Raw genomic sequence first — 16,307 nt, forward strand, 5'->3', positions numbered from 1 at the left:
AAAAGTTGCGTGGCTATTCAAAGCCCCCTTTCCCTTGCCGTGCTACCTACATGATGAACCCCAGGTACACGGCGCCCTTGTTTGATCTTGCTGATATACACATCAGCCAGAGAACGAGATTTCGATCATGTGCATTGGTTGCGAAATATGTCTGGGACAGTACATCTCTTCGGCACATTCTATCAGATACTCAACTTCCCATTCGGGGGATGCTTCGAAGTATCACTCAGCCAGAGACTAGACATGATGAATATGTCTATGCCTCGAACTTATGTATATAGAAGTGCACCAGCCTGCGCCCTCACTCAACTACAGCGAGCGCACTATTCACCCTATTATTCCCCTCAAGACCCGCAGGAGACCGGTTCTCAACAAATCTCAACTCGACACCCGGCCGGAACACTAAACAATGCGAACTACCCCCAAAGTGAAACATCCCAATCTCTTGCCCCTTTACAACCTCCTCGCCAGCCCGCACAGTCACCTCGCAGCTAGACACCTCCGTCATACCCACAAACACAATCGCCATCAGCCCGATCCTCGGATTCCGCGCCTCGATATACACCACCGCCCGCGTCGCCACGGAAGCGGTGTACGCCTGCGACCTACACGGCGCCTGCGGATCCGGACCATCTGTACCTTCGTTGTCGTTCCCACACGCAGCTATGCCCTGGAACCGGTTCACGCTGAAGTACGTCCCCGGAATCATCTCCACCTCGACGACCCGCCCGCTCACTGGCGCGTGCCAGCGGTGGTAGCTGAAGGCGCTCAGGTAGGCCTGGTAGATCGTCCCGCCGACGAACTGCGGCGCGAGCGCGTTGTTGTTGAGCATGTCGGTGAGGGAGTACGGCTGGCCTTTCAGCGTGACGTCTGCTCGTAGAGCGACGTCGGATATGACTTGCAGCGGCGCCGACTCGCACGCGTTGACGATGACCGAGGTGTTGTCGTCGACTTGAATGTCAACAGTGCCACTGCTGCCCGTGACAGACAGCTTCTCCCCGCCGTTGTGGTCCTCGTCATCGGGAAACTCCACAGGCCGCACCCCCTCCCGAAACCGCCTTACAAAGAACGCATCCCACGATTCATACCCAAGCGTCTCCGTATCCTCAGGATCAGGACAAACAAACAGTTCTTTAAACCCCAGCCCACCACTTCCCTCCCCATCACCAACTCTTCCATTCGCCCTCTCCGCCATCACAACCTGCCCAGAAGCAGACACCCAAGCCCTCAAACACCCCCTCGAAGCCCCCGAAGCAAGAAACTCGCCCCAAGCACTTAACACTCCTCCCATCGCCTCATTTACCTCCGACCTCCGGAAGAATTCGTAACCCGCCGCTGTACCCATGGGATAATTCAACAAGGCATTAATCGGCGCCGCCACGAACCCCATGGCGTCCTCGTTACCCGGCCGATCAAAGAATTGCGGCCCTGAGCGCATGATGACGTTGACCACTTGCAGGAACTGGCGGAAGGACTGGACGGCGGGTTGCTCTGTCGGGTCGCGGGGCTGGAGGGCGGCGGCTTGGGCGAACATTTGGTCTGCTAGGACGGCAAGGTGGGGGTCGTTTTGGACGATAGTGCGGAGGTTGGTGAGGCTTGGGTTCAGGTCGTCGACGACAGTGTTGGTGGTGACGGTCTTTGAGTTGAGGGCGGGAGTGGTGGTTGATGCTTGGTGGATTTTGTGGGCGAGCCATTTCTCAGGGGTTGAGGCATCTTGGTGGGATGGTGGCTGGAGGCTAGGTCTGGCGTCCTTGTTGGACTTGAAGCTGTTGATGAGGTAGTAAAGCATGACGAAACGAGGTCGATGAGGTGCTGCGTTTGGGTGTAGATGGTTTCAGTGGCCAACATGAAAGACACCAGAATGTGTCCCAGTGAGAGGTGAGTATCGAGAAAAATTTGTTAAGGGACAAGATTTATACCATACTTTCTAACAAGCAACGCGTACTCCTGAATGAGACGATCCTTATGAATAAGATATTGTGCCCTAGCTTCAACTCTACTGTCTCACAAGCAACTAACGTATCTGGCAAACGGCATGAGACACAACCCACATGTCTTACTGCGGGAGTGCAGGATGCCGTCAGATCGTCCAATCGGACCGCAACCGCAGTCAGGAGCTGAGGCTGGGGTGACACGATTTGCACAGCTATTGACATATCTGGTGTCAACTTTCAGGCCGGACAAGCAGACGTCTCAACACAGCTTCCAAGTTTCTCTCCCTTCACCGCTATGACGATTGAGCAGTCCCCTTCCTTCACTAAGAACACGACACAACGGGGCGCCCCGGTTCCGCCAGGCTCAGTGCTCACAAAAGTTCCACTCCGTAGTCGTCATCACCCCCATCCCCTGCTCGGCGATCGTCGTCCTCTCCTTCATCAAATCAGCCCGTATCCTCTTGGCCTCCTCGATCCCAATCGGGAAATCCATATTATCAAACACCATATCCGTAACCTCGGGCGGCAACGTCCCTAACCGGTCTCCCGGCGCCGCGCCCTCCTTCCACCACCCCCTCTGCTGCGGCGGCACATTCGCCGTACTGATAATCGGAATCCTCGGGTCCACGAGGAACAGAGCGAGGATCTTGCGGTGGCCCGCCTTGGTCTTGTCGACGAGCTCAAACGGCGCAACGCAGTGCTGGTAGACGTTGGGGAACGCGAGCAGCCTGTCCTCGCGCGTGAGCACGCTGCCGAGGCGCTGGTTCGTGTCCGCGTGGGAGGTGATCGCCAGCGTCCGGTTAATGGTGTGGAAGTCGCCCTGCTCGTAGTTGAGCTCCCCCATGAGCTGCTCCCTGTCGGCAACGGTGCGGAAGGCGAGGTGGCTGTCGGTGATATTCTCGTTGTCGTAGTAGTAGAGCGCTGTGGCGGCGATGTGCTCGTTCAGCTGGCCCTCGATGTGCCAGGACCCGCCGTCGTACGTCGGCTTCTCGGGCGTGAGGTGGATGTTGGCGAGCTTCACAATGACCTGGATGCGGTCGGCGTGGTTGAAGAAACCGGAGGTCAGGTTGACGTCCTTGGGCTGGAGCTCCATGGGCTTGTACGCAGGGACGGGCGGCCTCTCGATTGGGTGGGTGCGTTCGAACCAGATCTTGTCTCTCCGCCAGAGTTCGCGGCTGGGCTCCTCGGCGCTGTACCCGCCGTAATCGTCGTTGTATTCGTCGTCGTCACGTTCGGCCTCGTCTGGGTCTAGCGGGCGTTTTTCGGGACAGCACCACCGGCTGCACTCCGCTAGGCATTGTGTCCGGGCCGATTCACAGGGGATGCGGAGGGTCTCGTAGTCTTCGTGCCACCTGTAGACCAGATCCCACATGGGGAGAGCCTTCTCGAGCACCTTTTCGATGGTGGTGTAGAGACTGGCATGATGCTGGGGGTGCAGGTTGTTGATGTAGCTCATGATTTTCGGCTTGCCCTCCTCGATGTCGATGTCGCACGGGAGCCACTGGTACTTGACGGACCACAGGTCGTCGGAGGATTGGTGGTCGGGATACCTCTTCTTGGGAACGGGGATGACGTCTCCTGTGCCGCAGGCCGCCAGCGTGTCTTTGAGCAGGATACGCTTAGCGGCGACGATGCGAGACTTTCCAAAGACAAGAGGCCAGAGAGAAGGGTGCACGAGGTCCAGGACCTTGCCGTCGCTACCGGGATGCCAGTCCTTTTCGTTCTCGGGTATATTTTCGAGAGCGGCCACGCCTTGTTTGAGCTCCTCTTTTACTTTCGGGGTGATGGCGCTGTCAGACTTGATGACGGCGGACGAGGCATCGAAGATGGGGATCAGGCCAGTGGCTTCGAACAGCTTGGCTTTCTCGCGGAGCTCAGCAAGCGCCTGCATTGCAGGTTAGGGGTCGCTGTTCAACGAGAAGCCGTCTCAGATGCAGCCTAGTACTTACAAAGGTAAACAAATCGTCGTCGAAATAAGCATACTTGAGACCCACGTCTGTCCAGTCAACAGCCATGACCTCCTGCTTCCACTTGGCAACAATCTCCTCATCAAAGACCTTGAGATGCCAGTCAGGCTTGTTCGTGATCTTCTCCACGAACCACAAGATGGCGATCTCTCCCCACGTCAGGGTGGATGCTTTCCACTTCTGCACGGCGCTGGGGAACGCGGCATCGTCGTCAGGCATCTCCCAGAATTCTTTACCGAAACCTGGGCGTATCAGGGGGGCAATCTCGCCGTCGTTCTTCCTTATGATCAGCCATCATGCTGCTATGACAGGTGTTGGACAAAAGAGGTCTTACGTAGGCGTGAAAGTCATCTGTCATATCGGCGCGGTCTAGGACGGTCCGGATGACGGCTTCGGGGACATCCTTTCCGAACTCGACCTTGACCCATTCCGCACCGCGCGCGAGGGTCGGAGTGATGTCACCAGGTAGGCTGTCGGCCCACTTGCAGAGTGTGAGCCGCTCGCGGACAGTCAGCTTGGTCGACATATTAGCTGCTGCCAGTTCCATTTGTGGCAGTCAGAGACCGAGTATGATCAGAGCTGATGGAAACAGCCTCGATCCAATCCCTGACCACGATGGTACGAATGATGAGACGATGGGATTGCAGATGGATTTCGATTTATTAGTGCGGAAGATCTCGAGCTTTTGTACAGCACCGCCTTGAGGATCGCTAAGAGGCAAGGATGGGGATCGATGCTAGACGGCCGTGGGATATTTGTGGTTCCAATTAGGCTGCAACGCGTCTCGACGGTAAAGTTCAAATGGTTTAAGGATGGCGCCTAACAGTCGCAGAGGCTCGACCACAGGACGCGAGATTCCCACGAAGTCACGTTGCTTGTCGAGTTCTTGCCCATGTCTGGTCGTGCTGTTGCCTGCTGCTGCCTGTGATGGTGGGGACCGCCGGACCGCGGAATCGACCGAGCTTCAGGGAGCGGTACTGACCAATGGAAAGCAGCCGAGGAGTCCAATGCCGTGAAACAAGACTACCACCTATCTGCCTCGATAAAGTCTAAGGTGGCATACTGTTGAGCTGGTGTGAGTTAAAAGTGCAGTGCAAATCTGCCCCCGCATGCACGCATGGCCTAACGAACACGTGATGAGTGCAGATGCCGTAGACGGGCCGAGAGACCGGGCCCGCGTGAGTAGAAGACCCGCTATCGGATATGGGAAAGCACTCCGGATGGGTACCGGTCCGGAGCGGGGCGGCGTGGACAAGATCGGAGGCCGAGTCTCTGTCTTCTACCTACCTTATTACCAATGGAACGCGCGCGGTAGCGGTCGGATGGATAAATGAGAATAATATGTGGATTCTCATAACGTCAAAGAGCGAGTCGGGAAAATGCGACTGCCGCAGCGCCGCCCGCCTTCGCGCTTTCCGCTTCCCGCTTTCAAAGAGCTGAGTAAGGAGGGTCACCAACCAATCTGCGAACGCCGAAATGAAATCTCTTCCAACCCATGGGTCGGTCACATTGAGAAACCAGGAGTCGTGAATGCGGTGAATGAGATCTTCCATTTAATGCCCGAGTCGAGTTCACGATATTTTTCCAGAGAAAACGTGAAGTTGCTGGCATCTGATTCTGCTCTTAGGAGCAAAGTGGGCTTCTAGCCAGCCTCCAATGTCTCTCCAACACAGAATCTGGCGGGGAGTGGTGGCCAATCGAAAAAACCCCAAATCCAAGCACCGTCAGCCGCGCGGTGTACTTGCAGGGGCTACTTTTCCTACTTCCATCTGTAAACAGTTTAGTCTACCCGCCGCGGGCAATTCCTACAAGCCTTAGCATGTCGCTCGGATGGAGGGGCGGCGGCGGCGTGGTCTCCCGCGCGCATGATCCCAGAATAAAACCTCTAGAGACAGTTCCCCCTCCCCCTCCACGAAATAAATCAGGGAAAGAAACTTCCTTTGAACTGCCCTTTCTCCAAATACCATGAAAGTGGTGGTTTCTGCTAGCAGAATCTTGCCACAGAGTACCCGCGCAGTTCATCTCATCTCCAGACCCTGTCGTCATTCCTCCCCGGCGCACAGCGCATTCGCAAAAACCCACTACCCAATTCTTGAACTTCGGAATATCCGTACCTTCAACACCATGTCTGCCAGCGCGACTGAACAACCACAAGCAACGCCGGCGGCGGCAGCACCGTCAACAGGGGACGCTACTCCAGCGAAGCCTGAGTTACCACCTCTGACCCCGGCCGAGTTCAAAGTCTACAACCAAATGGCAGAAAAGATGAACTACTTTGTAAGAAACCCACTCACTCACGCGCCCCAATCTCATCACGCACCCTCATCCCTTCAAAACCTCACACATCTCTGAATATCCTCAATCCTCCCACACACCTAAAGCAAACGAGACAAGACAAGACGCTGTCCACACTGCCTCAAAGAGGGGGAAAAAAAAAAGACTAACTTCAAAACCCAGCACAACCACTTCCGCCACCAATGGACCCTCCTCCACACAGCAGCCTCAACAGGCCGCCGCCCCCAAAACATGTCCCTCAAGCAATTCCTCGACACGGGCCTGCAGTTCACCCGCCACCTCACGGCCCACCACGGCATCGAAGAAGCCCACGTCTTCCCCATGCTCGCCCGCCGCATGCCCGAGTTCCGCACCGGCGGCCGCGGCGGCGGCGCGGAGCTCCTCCGCCAGCACAAGCAGATCCACGACGGCATGGACAAGTTCGAGGCCTACCTGCGCGCCTGTCGCGACTGCGAGACGGAGCTCGAGCTCGGCGTCCTCAAAGAGAAGATGGATAGCTGGGGGGAGGTGCTCTGGACGCACCTTGACCAAGAGGTGGAGACGTTGGGGGCGGAGAATATGAGAAAGTATTGGACGATGGAGGAGGTGAGGAGGATGCCCATGTGAAGTCGTCGTGTACACATGAGTGTGGTCTGATCTTGGGGGGGGGGGGGGGGGGGGGGGTGTGGGGGGGGGAGGGGGGGGGAAGGGGGGGGGGGGGGGGGGGGGGGGGGGGGGGGGGGGGGGGTGGTGGTGGTGTGGGGGGGGGTGGGGTGGGGGGGGGGGGGGGGGGGGGGGGGGGGGGGGGGGGGGGTTGGCGTTTAGACTGGGAAAAGAGGCGGAGGTGGGCATAGCGTTTTGTGCTTGGGATTCTGATATTTTGAGAAATATATTGACATCTATTGTATCATAAACATGAAATGAAAATTTCCTACCCAACACCAGCGAGCAGATCGCCCGCGTCACAACAGACTCTGATACCATGAGCTTTCGCCAGAAAAGCTGTCTCGATAGTGGCGGCATGGTGCGTCTATCCGTCTCATATGCACCTCCTCCTCGTCCCCAGTCTTATTCGAGTTCTCCCCATCCCACCCTATACTGCCTCGTCCTCTCAAGCAGTCTCCTTCCACAGCTGCCGCATCTGCACAACACCAGGGATACTCCCCAACAGCCCGATCCCCATCTCCGGCACGAACCCCTTATCCATACTCCAGTGCACCGTCAGCGGGAACCACGAAGCCTGCCTCGCCAGCGTCCTGCCCCAGACATCCGCCCACTCCTTGTACTCCTCGCTACCAACCTCCAGCTCCCCGCGCCGGATCGCCGCCCGCCGCCGCAGCTTCTCGATCGCCAGCCGGCCGAGCTCGCTGCCCACGAACACGCTCCAGAACCGCACGCTCCACCGCGCCGCCGTCCCCTGCTGCTTGGGCGTCATCGGCAGCACCCCCTTGGACGCGAGGTACGACGAGCTCTCGAGCGACTGCAGGATCAGACACGCCACGACCTGCAACCACGAGAGGGCCCGATCCAGCGCCGCCTCCGACGCGTCCTTTGTACCTTTTTCTTTTTCTTCCTCCGTGATGGCCGGCGTCGTCATGAGGCGGCGGAGCCAGAGGTACAGAGGCAGCAGCGACCACAACCTCGTAATCGTGCGCGCCTCGCTCAGAAGCGACGCCAGCGCCCGCAGGTGTCCCGCGACGCGCATGCCGCGGCTCGCGGCCGCCGCCGCGGGCGGCGCTTTGCTCAGTAGGATAGTCGTGTCGGGCGGGAGGGAGAAGGCGAGGGCGACGAGCTTGCGGGCCGAGTGGCGGAGGGCGGAGGCGCTGAGGGAGTCGATGACGGAGGCGGAGAAGCGAGAGGTGTAGCAAAGGCAGCAGAGGACGGCGTCGATGCCGGACGGGGTGGCGAAGCAGCGGTTCAGGTGGGCGACGAAGGCGTCGACGTTGGAGGGCGTCGCGGCGAGGATCTGGGCGAGGGTGGGCTTCTTGGCTGTGCCTTTCGGGGTTGCTATGGGAGCTGGTGATGCGGCGGTCGGCGGCGGGGGCGCGGCGGGGATGGGGTCGCCGGAGGGGAGGTCGGAGACGGCGGGCGCCTGGTCGGCTGTTTCTGTGGACATGATGGGCGAGGTGTTGGCCGGCTTTTTTTTTTTTTGGTCGGGCTTTCTTGTTGTCTCGTGGAACCCGATCTGTTGGTGGTTTCTTTCCGTCCGAAGAAAAACAACAGAGGACGGTCAAAGGAACCGGGAAAAAAGTCTCACTACGGCCAAGGGTTTGTGCGATACAAGCTCCTTGGTAGGGTCCTGTTTTCGAGCTCGGTGTCGGTGGTAAAGCTTTATCCCGAAGATCGGAGGGCGAGAGGTGTGAGAGAGAAAGAGAGGAAGCGGGTTGGGAAAGCTTGTATGTGGGTTTCTCCTCTGTTCGACGTCACGTCAATGGCCAAGCTTGTGAAGAACCGAAGGACAGGCAGGAAAGGGGACCCTCTCGAAAGTGGGAGGAGCTTTGGTGTTGTAAGAAAACCCCGACTAAGAAAGGAATCACCCCCAAAAATCGCTCTCTCTCTAGTTCAAAAGAGGTTCAGGAAAGACAAAAGGTAGCAGGAAAACGGGCAGGGAGCGCTAAAATAAAGTCCAGCTGGCAGCTGCAAGAAGAACCCCAAGCCGTTGTCCCAATTAGCCATGTTCATGCGCCGAGGTGGATGCTCCGTTGCAGTGCTGGCTTTTACCGAACGGCACACGCCGATGGATGCCATGGGATGGTCACAGGGTTTACTGTCATGTAGCTAGGTCATCGCCTAAGGGACTCGTCTCGTTAGAGCAGGTAAAAAGCTCTCTTCGGCTCACGTTTGTGCGACGCAAAGGAAAGATGGCGTTGCTGCCGGCGGCGGGCCGATGCTCCCACAGCGCCATGGAGCTGCACCGCTGCTGCAATTGCTGCAGACCTTTGGAAGGAAGGTTCAGGTTGTTCGGCATTGGAGTGGATGCCACAATGACCTCGGTTGAATTTGATTCGGCAAGCGCGGCGGGTTTTGGTGGAGAAGGCTCGGAACTCTAGCTCGGAATGAAAAGCAGGTGGGAGTCAAAACAGAGGGAATCCAAGGAATCAAAGGAACGTGCTCACGCTGCCCCGGATTTTGGCCGTTATCAGATCAAATTTTTAAAGCGCGCACACACCGTGACACACCATCCCACGTCGAACAATCTTCGTCATGTACTCCGTAGGTATGCCTCACTCACTGCCAGTGGGTTCTGTCTTGACTCGCAGTATTTCACGAGCTCATTCTCCAACGGGGCTTGTCCGAACCCCTAAAACCCTCAATATTGGCGTTAAAGTCCGATCATTCAAGACCTAATCCCGATGAGTTGCTCAGGCTCGTCTTACCATGAATGGAATGCCGAGTGGATTACGACACAAGTTGTCCACATTTTCTACAGACCTTCGCAAAACTGGTGTCCGCTTCCATTGGTAAGTGTGGTCTTTCTGTTGAGCACGGGCCTTGTGATCCTGGAATGGCTTATCGGTCACCTTGAGTATAACAATCGTTCGACATGATCCGTTCTCGCACAGGAGTCGGGTCGGCGGTCCGGTAGCTTGCAGCCTCTTCTCAACGTTGTGCTCTTCAACCTAAGCAATGCTATGTACGGTCGAATTGTCGTGCATCAAATCATAACATCAGGGCAGGAAATCCCTCCATGATTTATCTTATCATCGTTAACAAGGAGCTTTCTCTCAAGAGAGCAGTTGTTCGCGTTCCCTACTTCCATCTCTGGAATACGCGCCTACAGGGATCAACTGCATTGGGCATAATAGTTAGGTTGCATTCTCGCCAAGAGCCTGAAGAAGCACAGCTACTGCGCAAGCCTTCCTGGGATGTCTGGGGCTGAAGCTTGACAACACATCAACTGCGAGGATGCCTTTGCAAATGGAAAGAAAAGAGGACTCACTGCGCTCCCTTTTCCAAGTCTCTCTTTATCCTGGTCGCATCTGATATCAACAAAAACAAGCTCAGAAAGCACATGGCGAAAATCTAGACAATGATTTCCTGTCTGCAAAAAGCTTTTTGAAATCTGTTTCTTAGCTGCCGCGTGTTTTCTCATATGCGCCCTTAATGTGAGGCTTGTATCTGAACGCGAACTTGCTGTTGCAGTAGCTTTCGAATAACCGAGACCCGCAAAGGGAACCTAGTCTACACGGGTAACTGCATCAGGCTTGTCCATCACTGTTATTGGCTATAGAAGGATAATGAGCTGGTGCTTAGGGATGTTATAGACTGCGGCGTATTGGTTCTGGTCTGTTAGGTGTTGGATATCTTCAAGACTTTGAGAAATAAGAGGACGTATAGACTGTGGATGAATAGTTTTTTAAAATTGATTCTATTACTCTCAGACTCCATCCGATTCTACCAAAGTCAAATTCTTCGAAACTCGATTTGATTCCCTTTGATTCATAGGAACCAGTGACTATCACCCGAATCTCTGGTTCAACATCTCCAAGCTCGTCTTCGCACTGAGTACCGTACTCTAAGAAGAGCAGCATTGCCACTAAATAGCCATGTAAGCCAACGACGTTGAAACAAGGGCGCTCCATCTATACTTACTTGCTGGTATCCCTCGCATGACCATCTGTTGTTGCCCAGGCCTGAGGCGCTGATCATCGTGTTCCTCTGTACGACGAGAGTCTTGAGATCGGTTCTCATATCACAAGCCATGGCAGGGCCTCCGCTGATGTTGCACGAGCCCGTCATGGTGGCTGTCCAGGTCTTCTCGTTGAGCGAGCATACAGTCTGTCGGGCGTCGAGCTGCTCGGTGGGCAAGCCCTGGGCCAGAGAAGCCAAGGTGGCGGCCAAGAAAACGAGAGTGTGAGAGAACATTGTCTAGGATGTATCGTGGTTTGATTAGAGGCGATATGGTAGAAGTGATGTGTCGAGTGCGGTTGTGCGAATGAAGTTCCTCTATAGAGACGACGAGATATAGTCAGTCCTTTAAATAGTCTATGGCATCTTGCGGTTGTCTACTATGTATTGTTGCAGATAGAGCTGCCGGAATTGCAGTTGTAAGTCGGCGCCAACTGCGAGTCATGATGAACCTTATATAAATTCGGATTTATTAGACGCGGAGCGTGCGGTGCTGTGGAAGGTTTCCGCTGAAGTGAAGTATACTAAGTCAGCTCTTGGGACCCGTGAATTAATGATGTGGGAGCCGATCCCCTGACCGGCAGTGCCGGGAGCTCGAATCACTCCGTATATACTTTGGCCAAGACCCCACTATGATGAGAATCAGAACTGCATCTGGGGATACTGTCATTTACCTGACACTTCAATGGAATTTACAGCTCTTGCAAAGCGTACACTACCTTAGTTTTGCGAACCTCTGTGCACAACGTTATCGTTATCTTATCGAACTATGTCGTCGCTAAGTCTTTCTTCTTCTCTGTCTTCTCCCTGATTGACTCAACTTTCATGTCAACCTCGTTCTCTTATGGATCTTGGTGTAGATTAGCCTGACCCATACTTCATACAGCAAGAATACGAGAGGCACGATGATGGTATTCAGTCGAGTTGGTGAGGACTCAAGTTGGGATTGTGGAGGCATTAGTTAAAAGACGGAAGGAACTTTATAAGTACGGATGAACGCGTCCGTGACTAGTCATCGTCACAATCTATGTCATACCACTCAAGGACAAACCTCGTGGCCGAAAGGAAAGTGAGACTGTCTCATGGCACCTATGACGTCGAAAAAGATAGTCGATATGTACGGATGCCGAAGAGGCCACGTTCGGCAAGCGGCGACGGAAACCCTTCAAACTCTAAATTCTTGCGCTACAATTTCGATCCACCCAAGCAAGGCCAATAAGTCAAACGCCTGGCTCCCTCTGCCTACCTGCCTCCACGCCGAGCCGAAAAGAGCTTCTGAGCCATCAAAAATTGGACTATGCGGACAATGCATCTTGAACGATCTCTCCTGGGAAGAATGCAAAAGATTAACCCGGAGAGTGGCTTTGCCAATCGCGGTGAGGATTTGAGCCTCACGCGGGGGTCGAACCCGCAACCTTGAGATTAAGAGTCTCACGCTCTACCGATTGAGCTAGCAAGGCGGGTTATTCGATGGATCCTGAGACCCGTTGTTGACACTAATGCTTGGAAAGGGCTCTAAGAAGGCTCGCTGTCTGTTCCAAGAACGAAAGTCGTCGATTGCATCCCGTTTGGCGGTTTAGGAGGCAGGTTTCGTGGGGTTCTGGAATGTGGTGTTGTCAGAGTTGACTGAGGCTGAGGGGGTGTGGGATTGGGTTCCGTTGGAGATTTCTCCGAAACCCAATTGTTTGCGGGAATCCAGCATGCGCACATCTCCAAGTTTCACGAGGAGAAGAAGCCTATAACCATTTTGGGACGCCCGCACGAATCACAATTACGCTGTTGCTCGCGGAAAAAAAGTCTTAAACTCAGTGTTTTCTTACTATACGATGGCAACATATTGGGAATACGCCCAGGGAAGGCCATCAATCGTGGTAACGGCTAAATCGTGACATTCATACACACTCTGCATCGTTGGACGTGACGTAACTCTATCAGCTTCTATTCCCTGAAGCTACAAACACCTAACCAGCCAAGGCTCTCTTTTCTTTCTGGAACCCCGCGCGGCCGGTATTTTGGATTAAGCAACCCAACCCTAATGCAAGATACAAGCGTGAAAACCCCAGGAACCCACCCCCGTTTCGATTCTTCTTCTTCCACTCTCACTCTCAACCCCGGACCGCAGCACCCAACGCGCCGCCCGTGAACTGAGTGCCACCAGCCTGCCGTTGGGGGTTGCCGCCCGTCCTCGCGCCTCCTCTGTTGCCGCCCCTCGCGCCACCGCGTCCGCCACGGCCGCCGCGGCCGCCCTGTCTCTCGAACGCGTTGGCAGAGCCCTGGGTGCGCTGCTCCAGTGTCCGCTCGTTGGTCTCGATGAGCGCGCTGGCCTTGTCTGAGAGGGTAAGGGCGAGGCTCTGCAGACGGCTGAGCTCGACGCCCTTACGGAAGATGACGGTCGATGTGACCTGGTCGAGGGACGCCGCGAGCTCCTCGTGGCTGATCATCTTGCTGACGATCGCGAGGACCTTGCTGGCGTCCAGCTCGAACATGTTGCTCAGCGTCTCCACGGCCAGGGTGTCGTAGAAGGGAGCGTAGGTGAAGAGGTATGTCCGCAGACCCTCCTCCTGGATCTGCTTGGAGAGCATGGTCTTGATGTCCTCGGTGTTGGGCATCAGGTCCCAGATCTTGATGCTGTGGATAAAGGTGGTGGACTTCTTCCACTCGCCAGCAGCCAAGGCCTTGGAGGCCTGCATGACGTGGTCTCTTGTGTTTTCGGGAGGGCCGGTGAAGATCTGGCGCTCGTGGTACTCGAGCATGCGGCGGTAAGTCTTGCTAATAACACGCTTCTTGACGTCGGGGGAGGAGCCAGTCTGCGCCAGGAGGGGGATCTCCAGCAGCATGCTGCAGGTAAGGTACACGCACTCGAGGAGCTCGAGGTTAATGTGCATGTGGAAGGGCAGCTGGCGCTGCTTCTCGAGCTTCTCCTGCTCGGGTGAAACCTGGCTGTATCTCTGGATCATGACACCCTGAGCAAGCAGCTCTTTCTGGCGACCACTGCCGCAGATCTCCTGCAGTGTGTTCTGGGCGTCGTAGACGAGACCCTGGCGGAAAGCACAGAGACCGACCTGGACAAGGGTGCGGTTGTAGAGGATTTGAGAGAGGACGTCAAAGTTAGGAATATTCTCTTGCAAGTGAGACATGAGCATCATGTCACGAGCCTTGTAGTACTCGTCGTGCAGGGCAAGGAAGTAAACTTGGCACAGCATAGCACGAGCGCGGAGAATGCCCTCGGCGTTGGTGAAGAGGTAGTTGCAAAGGACGTTGACGAGGTTGTTGGCATCCTGAGCCTGGTCGCGGGGGGTGATGACGGACTCGACGGTAGAGGGGACGTTCTTCCAGCAGTTGTCCTCGAGAATCTTGACAACCTGGGCGGGCTTGAAGTAGACGTGCTCGAGGCGGCGAGTGACAACACGGTTGATGCTCTCTTGGGGAATCTCGAGCTCGGCATCCTTGCGGAGGTACTCGTAGTAGAGCATGCCGCGGAAGATGGTGTTGTAGAGGGCGCCCTCATCGGTAAGGCGGTCGATGTACTCGGAGGTGTGGGGATCGATATTTTGGAGGGAACGAGTGAGCTCGTCGTCGAGGCGCTCGACGTAGGAAACAATGCTTCCAGGAACCTTGATGTACTTCTGGCCCTTCTCCAACGCGGGGGGCTTCTCATCATCATCCCACTCCTCGGCGTTCTCAACAACAATGTAGTCCTTGTTCTGCTCGAGGACCTCGAGAAGAGAGTTCAGCTCCTTCTCGGCAGCCTTCCAGTGATCAACAGGCATGTAGGAGGCACCGCCGGAACCGAGATCGAAGCGGGTAGAGACCAGGGTGAGGAGGACGCGGATCTTCTGGTAGGGTGTGTTGGAGATCTCGTTGAGTTTCTCCATGATCTTGATCTGCTCCTGCTTGTCGGTGTTCTTCTTACCGCGAGTCTCCATGATGGCTCTCAGGTGCTTGAAGATGCTCTCAGGGGTGAACTGCAGAGTACGGCCACCCTTTCCGACGGTAGCAAAACCCTCATCGTCATCGCCCACTGCAGCCTCCTCGGTGGTGTCGACGAAACGGGCAGTCTTCTTGGCCTTGGGCGCGGGCTTCTCCTCTTCCTCCTCGGACTCCATGAAGGCATCCTTGTCGGCCTTGTAGGCATCGACCTGGGACTGGTAGTCCTTGACGATCTTCTTGATCTTCTGCTTGACGGCGTTCAATCCACGGGCAGAGGTGGCGTTCATTCCCTTCTTGGCGGGAGTGACCTTCTGCTTCGCAATAGCCTCGTTCATGTACTCCTCGAGCTCGGCAACGGCCTTGATGTAGACCTTGGGGGTCTTGCCACCCTCTTGAAGTTTTGCGACCTGGCGGTTGAGCTTGTCGAATTCTGGGCGTGGACGTTAGCGCCCGTGTCTAGAGCATCTCGTGGTCGATTTATTCCGTCGTATCTTACCTGTGGAAATGGAAGCCCAGTCACCAATCTTTTGGCCGTTCTCGATAAGCTTGATGGTCGCCTCGAGCTCCTCGATACGCTTGTCCTTGGCACTCTTGACCTTTACCCGCTCCTCGTCTTCGCTGTCTTCGCTCTCTGAGGAAGCATCGCGAAGGAAACGCGAGGCACCGGCCTTCTTTCCACCATCACTGTCGTCGGAATCAGAGTCGGAGTCATCCTCCTCCTCCTCCTCATCAGAGTCCTCCTGGTCTTGCTGCTCCTCCTCTTCCTCCTCCTCGGAGTAAAGCTCCTCCTCGTCGGAAGACGAGTCGGTGGAGCTGTCGTCTCCGCCGCGGAAAAATCGAGACATGTTGGCGATCGCTTTCGGTTCGTTCAGGCGACGGTTTTGGCTGATGCGACTGGGAAGCGCGGGATCGACGGAAGTTGTGTTGTCGTCGGGACTTGTCACGGGGGGTCTTCGGTCAACCTGTCGAGAGGGGCTCCTCAAATTCGGGTTGTGCAAGAATTTGACGGGAATTTTTGGTGGGGGAGGAGGGTTTAGCGAACAACAGCTGGCAAACCGTGGTCCAGGTGGCAGCGGGGTGTTGTGTTGCGGCACTTGTGGAAATTTTTGGCTGGGCTCTGTGGAGCTGACGGGTGGCAGCGAGAAAAGCCACGCTAAGAAAAGTTTCAGGCACTTCCTTTGGTTCACCAGGGAGAGTGCCTTCCTTGCCTGCCTGCCTACCTACCTCTGAGGCTCTGAACGCACCAGCCACACCCATCAGAAGTGGATCCTTCCCTAGCTCTCGCCCACCGGACTATCTGTGGCGCCGCAGGAAACTCGAGCTCACGTCCTCACGTGATCCATCCTCTCCGAAACAGGCTAGCGCAGAATCAATTGGCCTCCTCGTCCTGGGACAGAGCTGCATTACCCAAAAATTTCGATGGCGCGGCGAGGTCAAGGTCGATGAACTCATCACCCAACGCCTAATACCAACAACATTGCGCCCTTGGTCTCATCGCCGCGAGTTCCCGCGAGGCCACCGACCGAGGTTTCATCATCCCAGCGTAGCTCAAGACCGATACTGAGCATCGAGT

General features: G+C 55.7%; 5 protein-coding genes and 1 non-coding gene across 6 annotated transcripts; 1 reads left to right on the plus strand and 5 right to left on the minus strand.

Annotated features, from left to right (window-relative positions):
* Positions 1-301: 301 nt before the first annotated feature.
* On the minus strand, positions 302-4,448 carry CLUP02_02974 (uncharacterized protein; the record flags this gene model as incomplete). The annotated part of the gene is made up of 6 exons (XM_049282002.1): positions 302-1,812; positions 2,061-2,123; positions 2,183-2,227; positions 2,310-3,819; positions 3,884-4,177; positions 4,236-4,448. 6 exons carry the CDS (start codon positions 4,446-4,448, stop codon positions 302-304), a joined length of 3,636 nt encoding a protein of 1,211 aa, XP_049139145.1.
* A 1,418-nt stretch (positions 4,449-5,866) lies between these two features.
* CLUP02_02975 (uncharacterized protein) lies at positions 5,867-6,802 on the plus strand (the record flags this gene model as incomplete). The annotated part of the gene is made up of 2 exons (XM_049282003.1): positions 5,867-6,178; positions 6,359-6,802. 2 exons carry the CDS (start codon positions 5,867-5,869, stop codon positions 6,800-6,802), a joined length of 756 nt encoding a protein of 251 aa, XP_049139146.1.
* Positions 6,803-7,286: 484 nt separating this feature from the next.
* On the minus strand, positions 7,287-9,143 carry CLUP02_02976 (peroxin 11C; the record flags this gene model as incomplete). The annotated part of the gene is made up of 2 exons (XM_049282004.1): positions 7,287-8,312; positions 9,015-9,143. The coding sequence occupies 2 exons, from the start codon at positions 9,141-9,143 to the stop codon at positions 7,287-7,289; spliced, it is 1,155 nt and encodes a 384-aa protein (XP_049139147.1).
* A 1,548-nt stretch (positions 9,144-10,691) lies between these two features.
* CLUP02_02977 (uncharacterized protein) lies at positions 10,692-11,041 on the minus strand (the record flags this gene model as incomplete). Its single annotated transcript, XM_049282005.1, has 2 exons — positions 10,692-10,712; positions 10,769-11,041. The coding sequence occupies 2 exons, from the start codon at positions 11,039-11,041 to the stop codon at positions 10,692-10,694; spliced, it is 294 nt and encodes a 97-aa protein (XP_049139148.1).
* Positions 11,042-12,191: 1,150 nt separating this feature from the next.
* Positions 12,192-12,264, minus strand: CLUP02_tRNA065. The gene has a single exon. It is a non-coding gene; the product is annotated as a tRNA-Lys (tRNA).
* Positions 12,265-12,909: 645 nt separating this feature from the next.
* On the minus strand, positions 12,910-15,879 carry CLUP02_02978 (eukaryotic translation initiation factor 3 subunit 8; the record flags this gene model as incomplete). The annotated part of the gene is made up of 2 exons (XM_049282006.1): positions 12,910-15,164; positions 15,231-15,879. Coding segments are annotated over 2 exons (2,904 nt in total), but the record flags the coding sequence as incomplete, so codon positions are not given.
* Between the last annotated feature and the right edge of the window lie 428 nt (positions 15,880-16,307).

This window comes from Colletotrichum lupini, chromosome 2 (genome assembly GCF_023278565.1).
Source record: "Colletotrichum lupini chromosome 2, complete sequence".
Lineage (NCBI taxonomy): Eukaryota > Fungi > Ascomycota > Sordariomycetes > Glomerellales > Glomerellaceae > Colletotrichum > Colletotrichum lupini.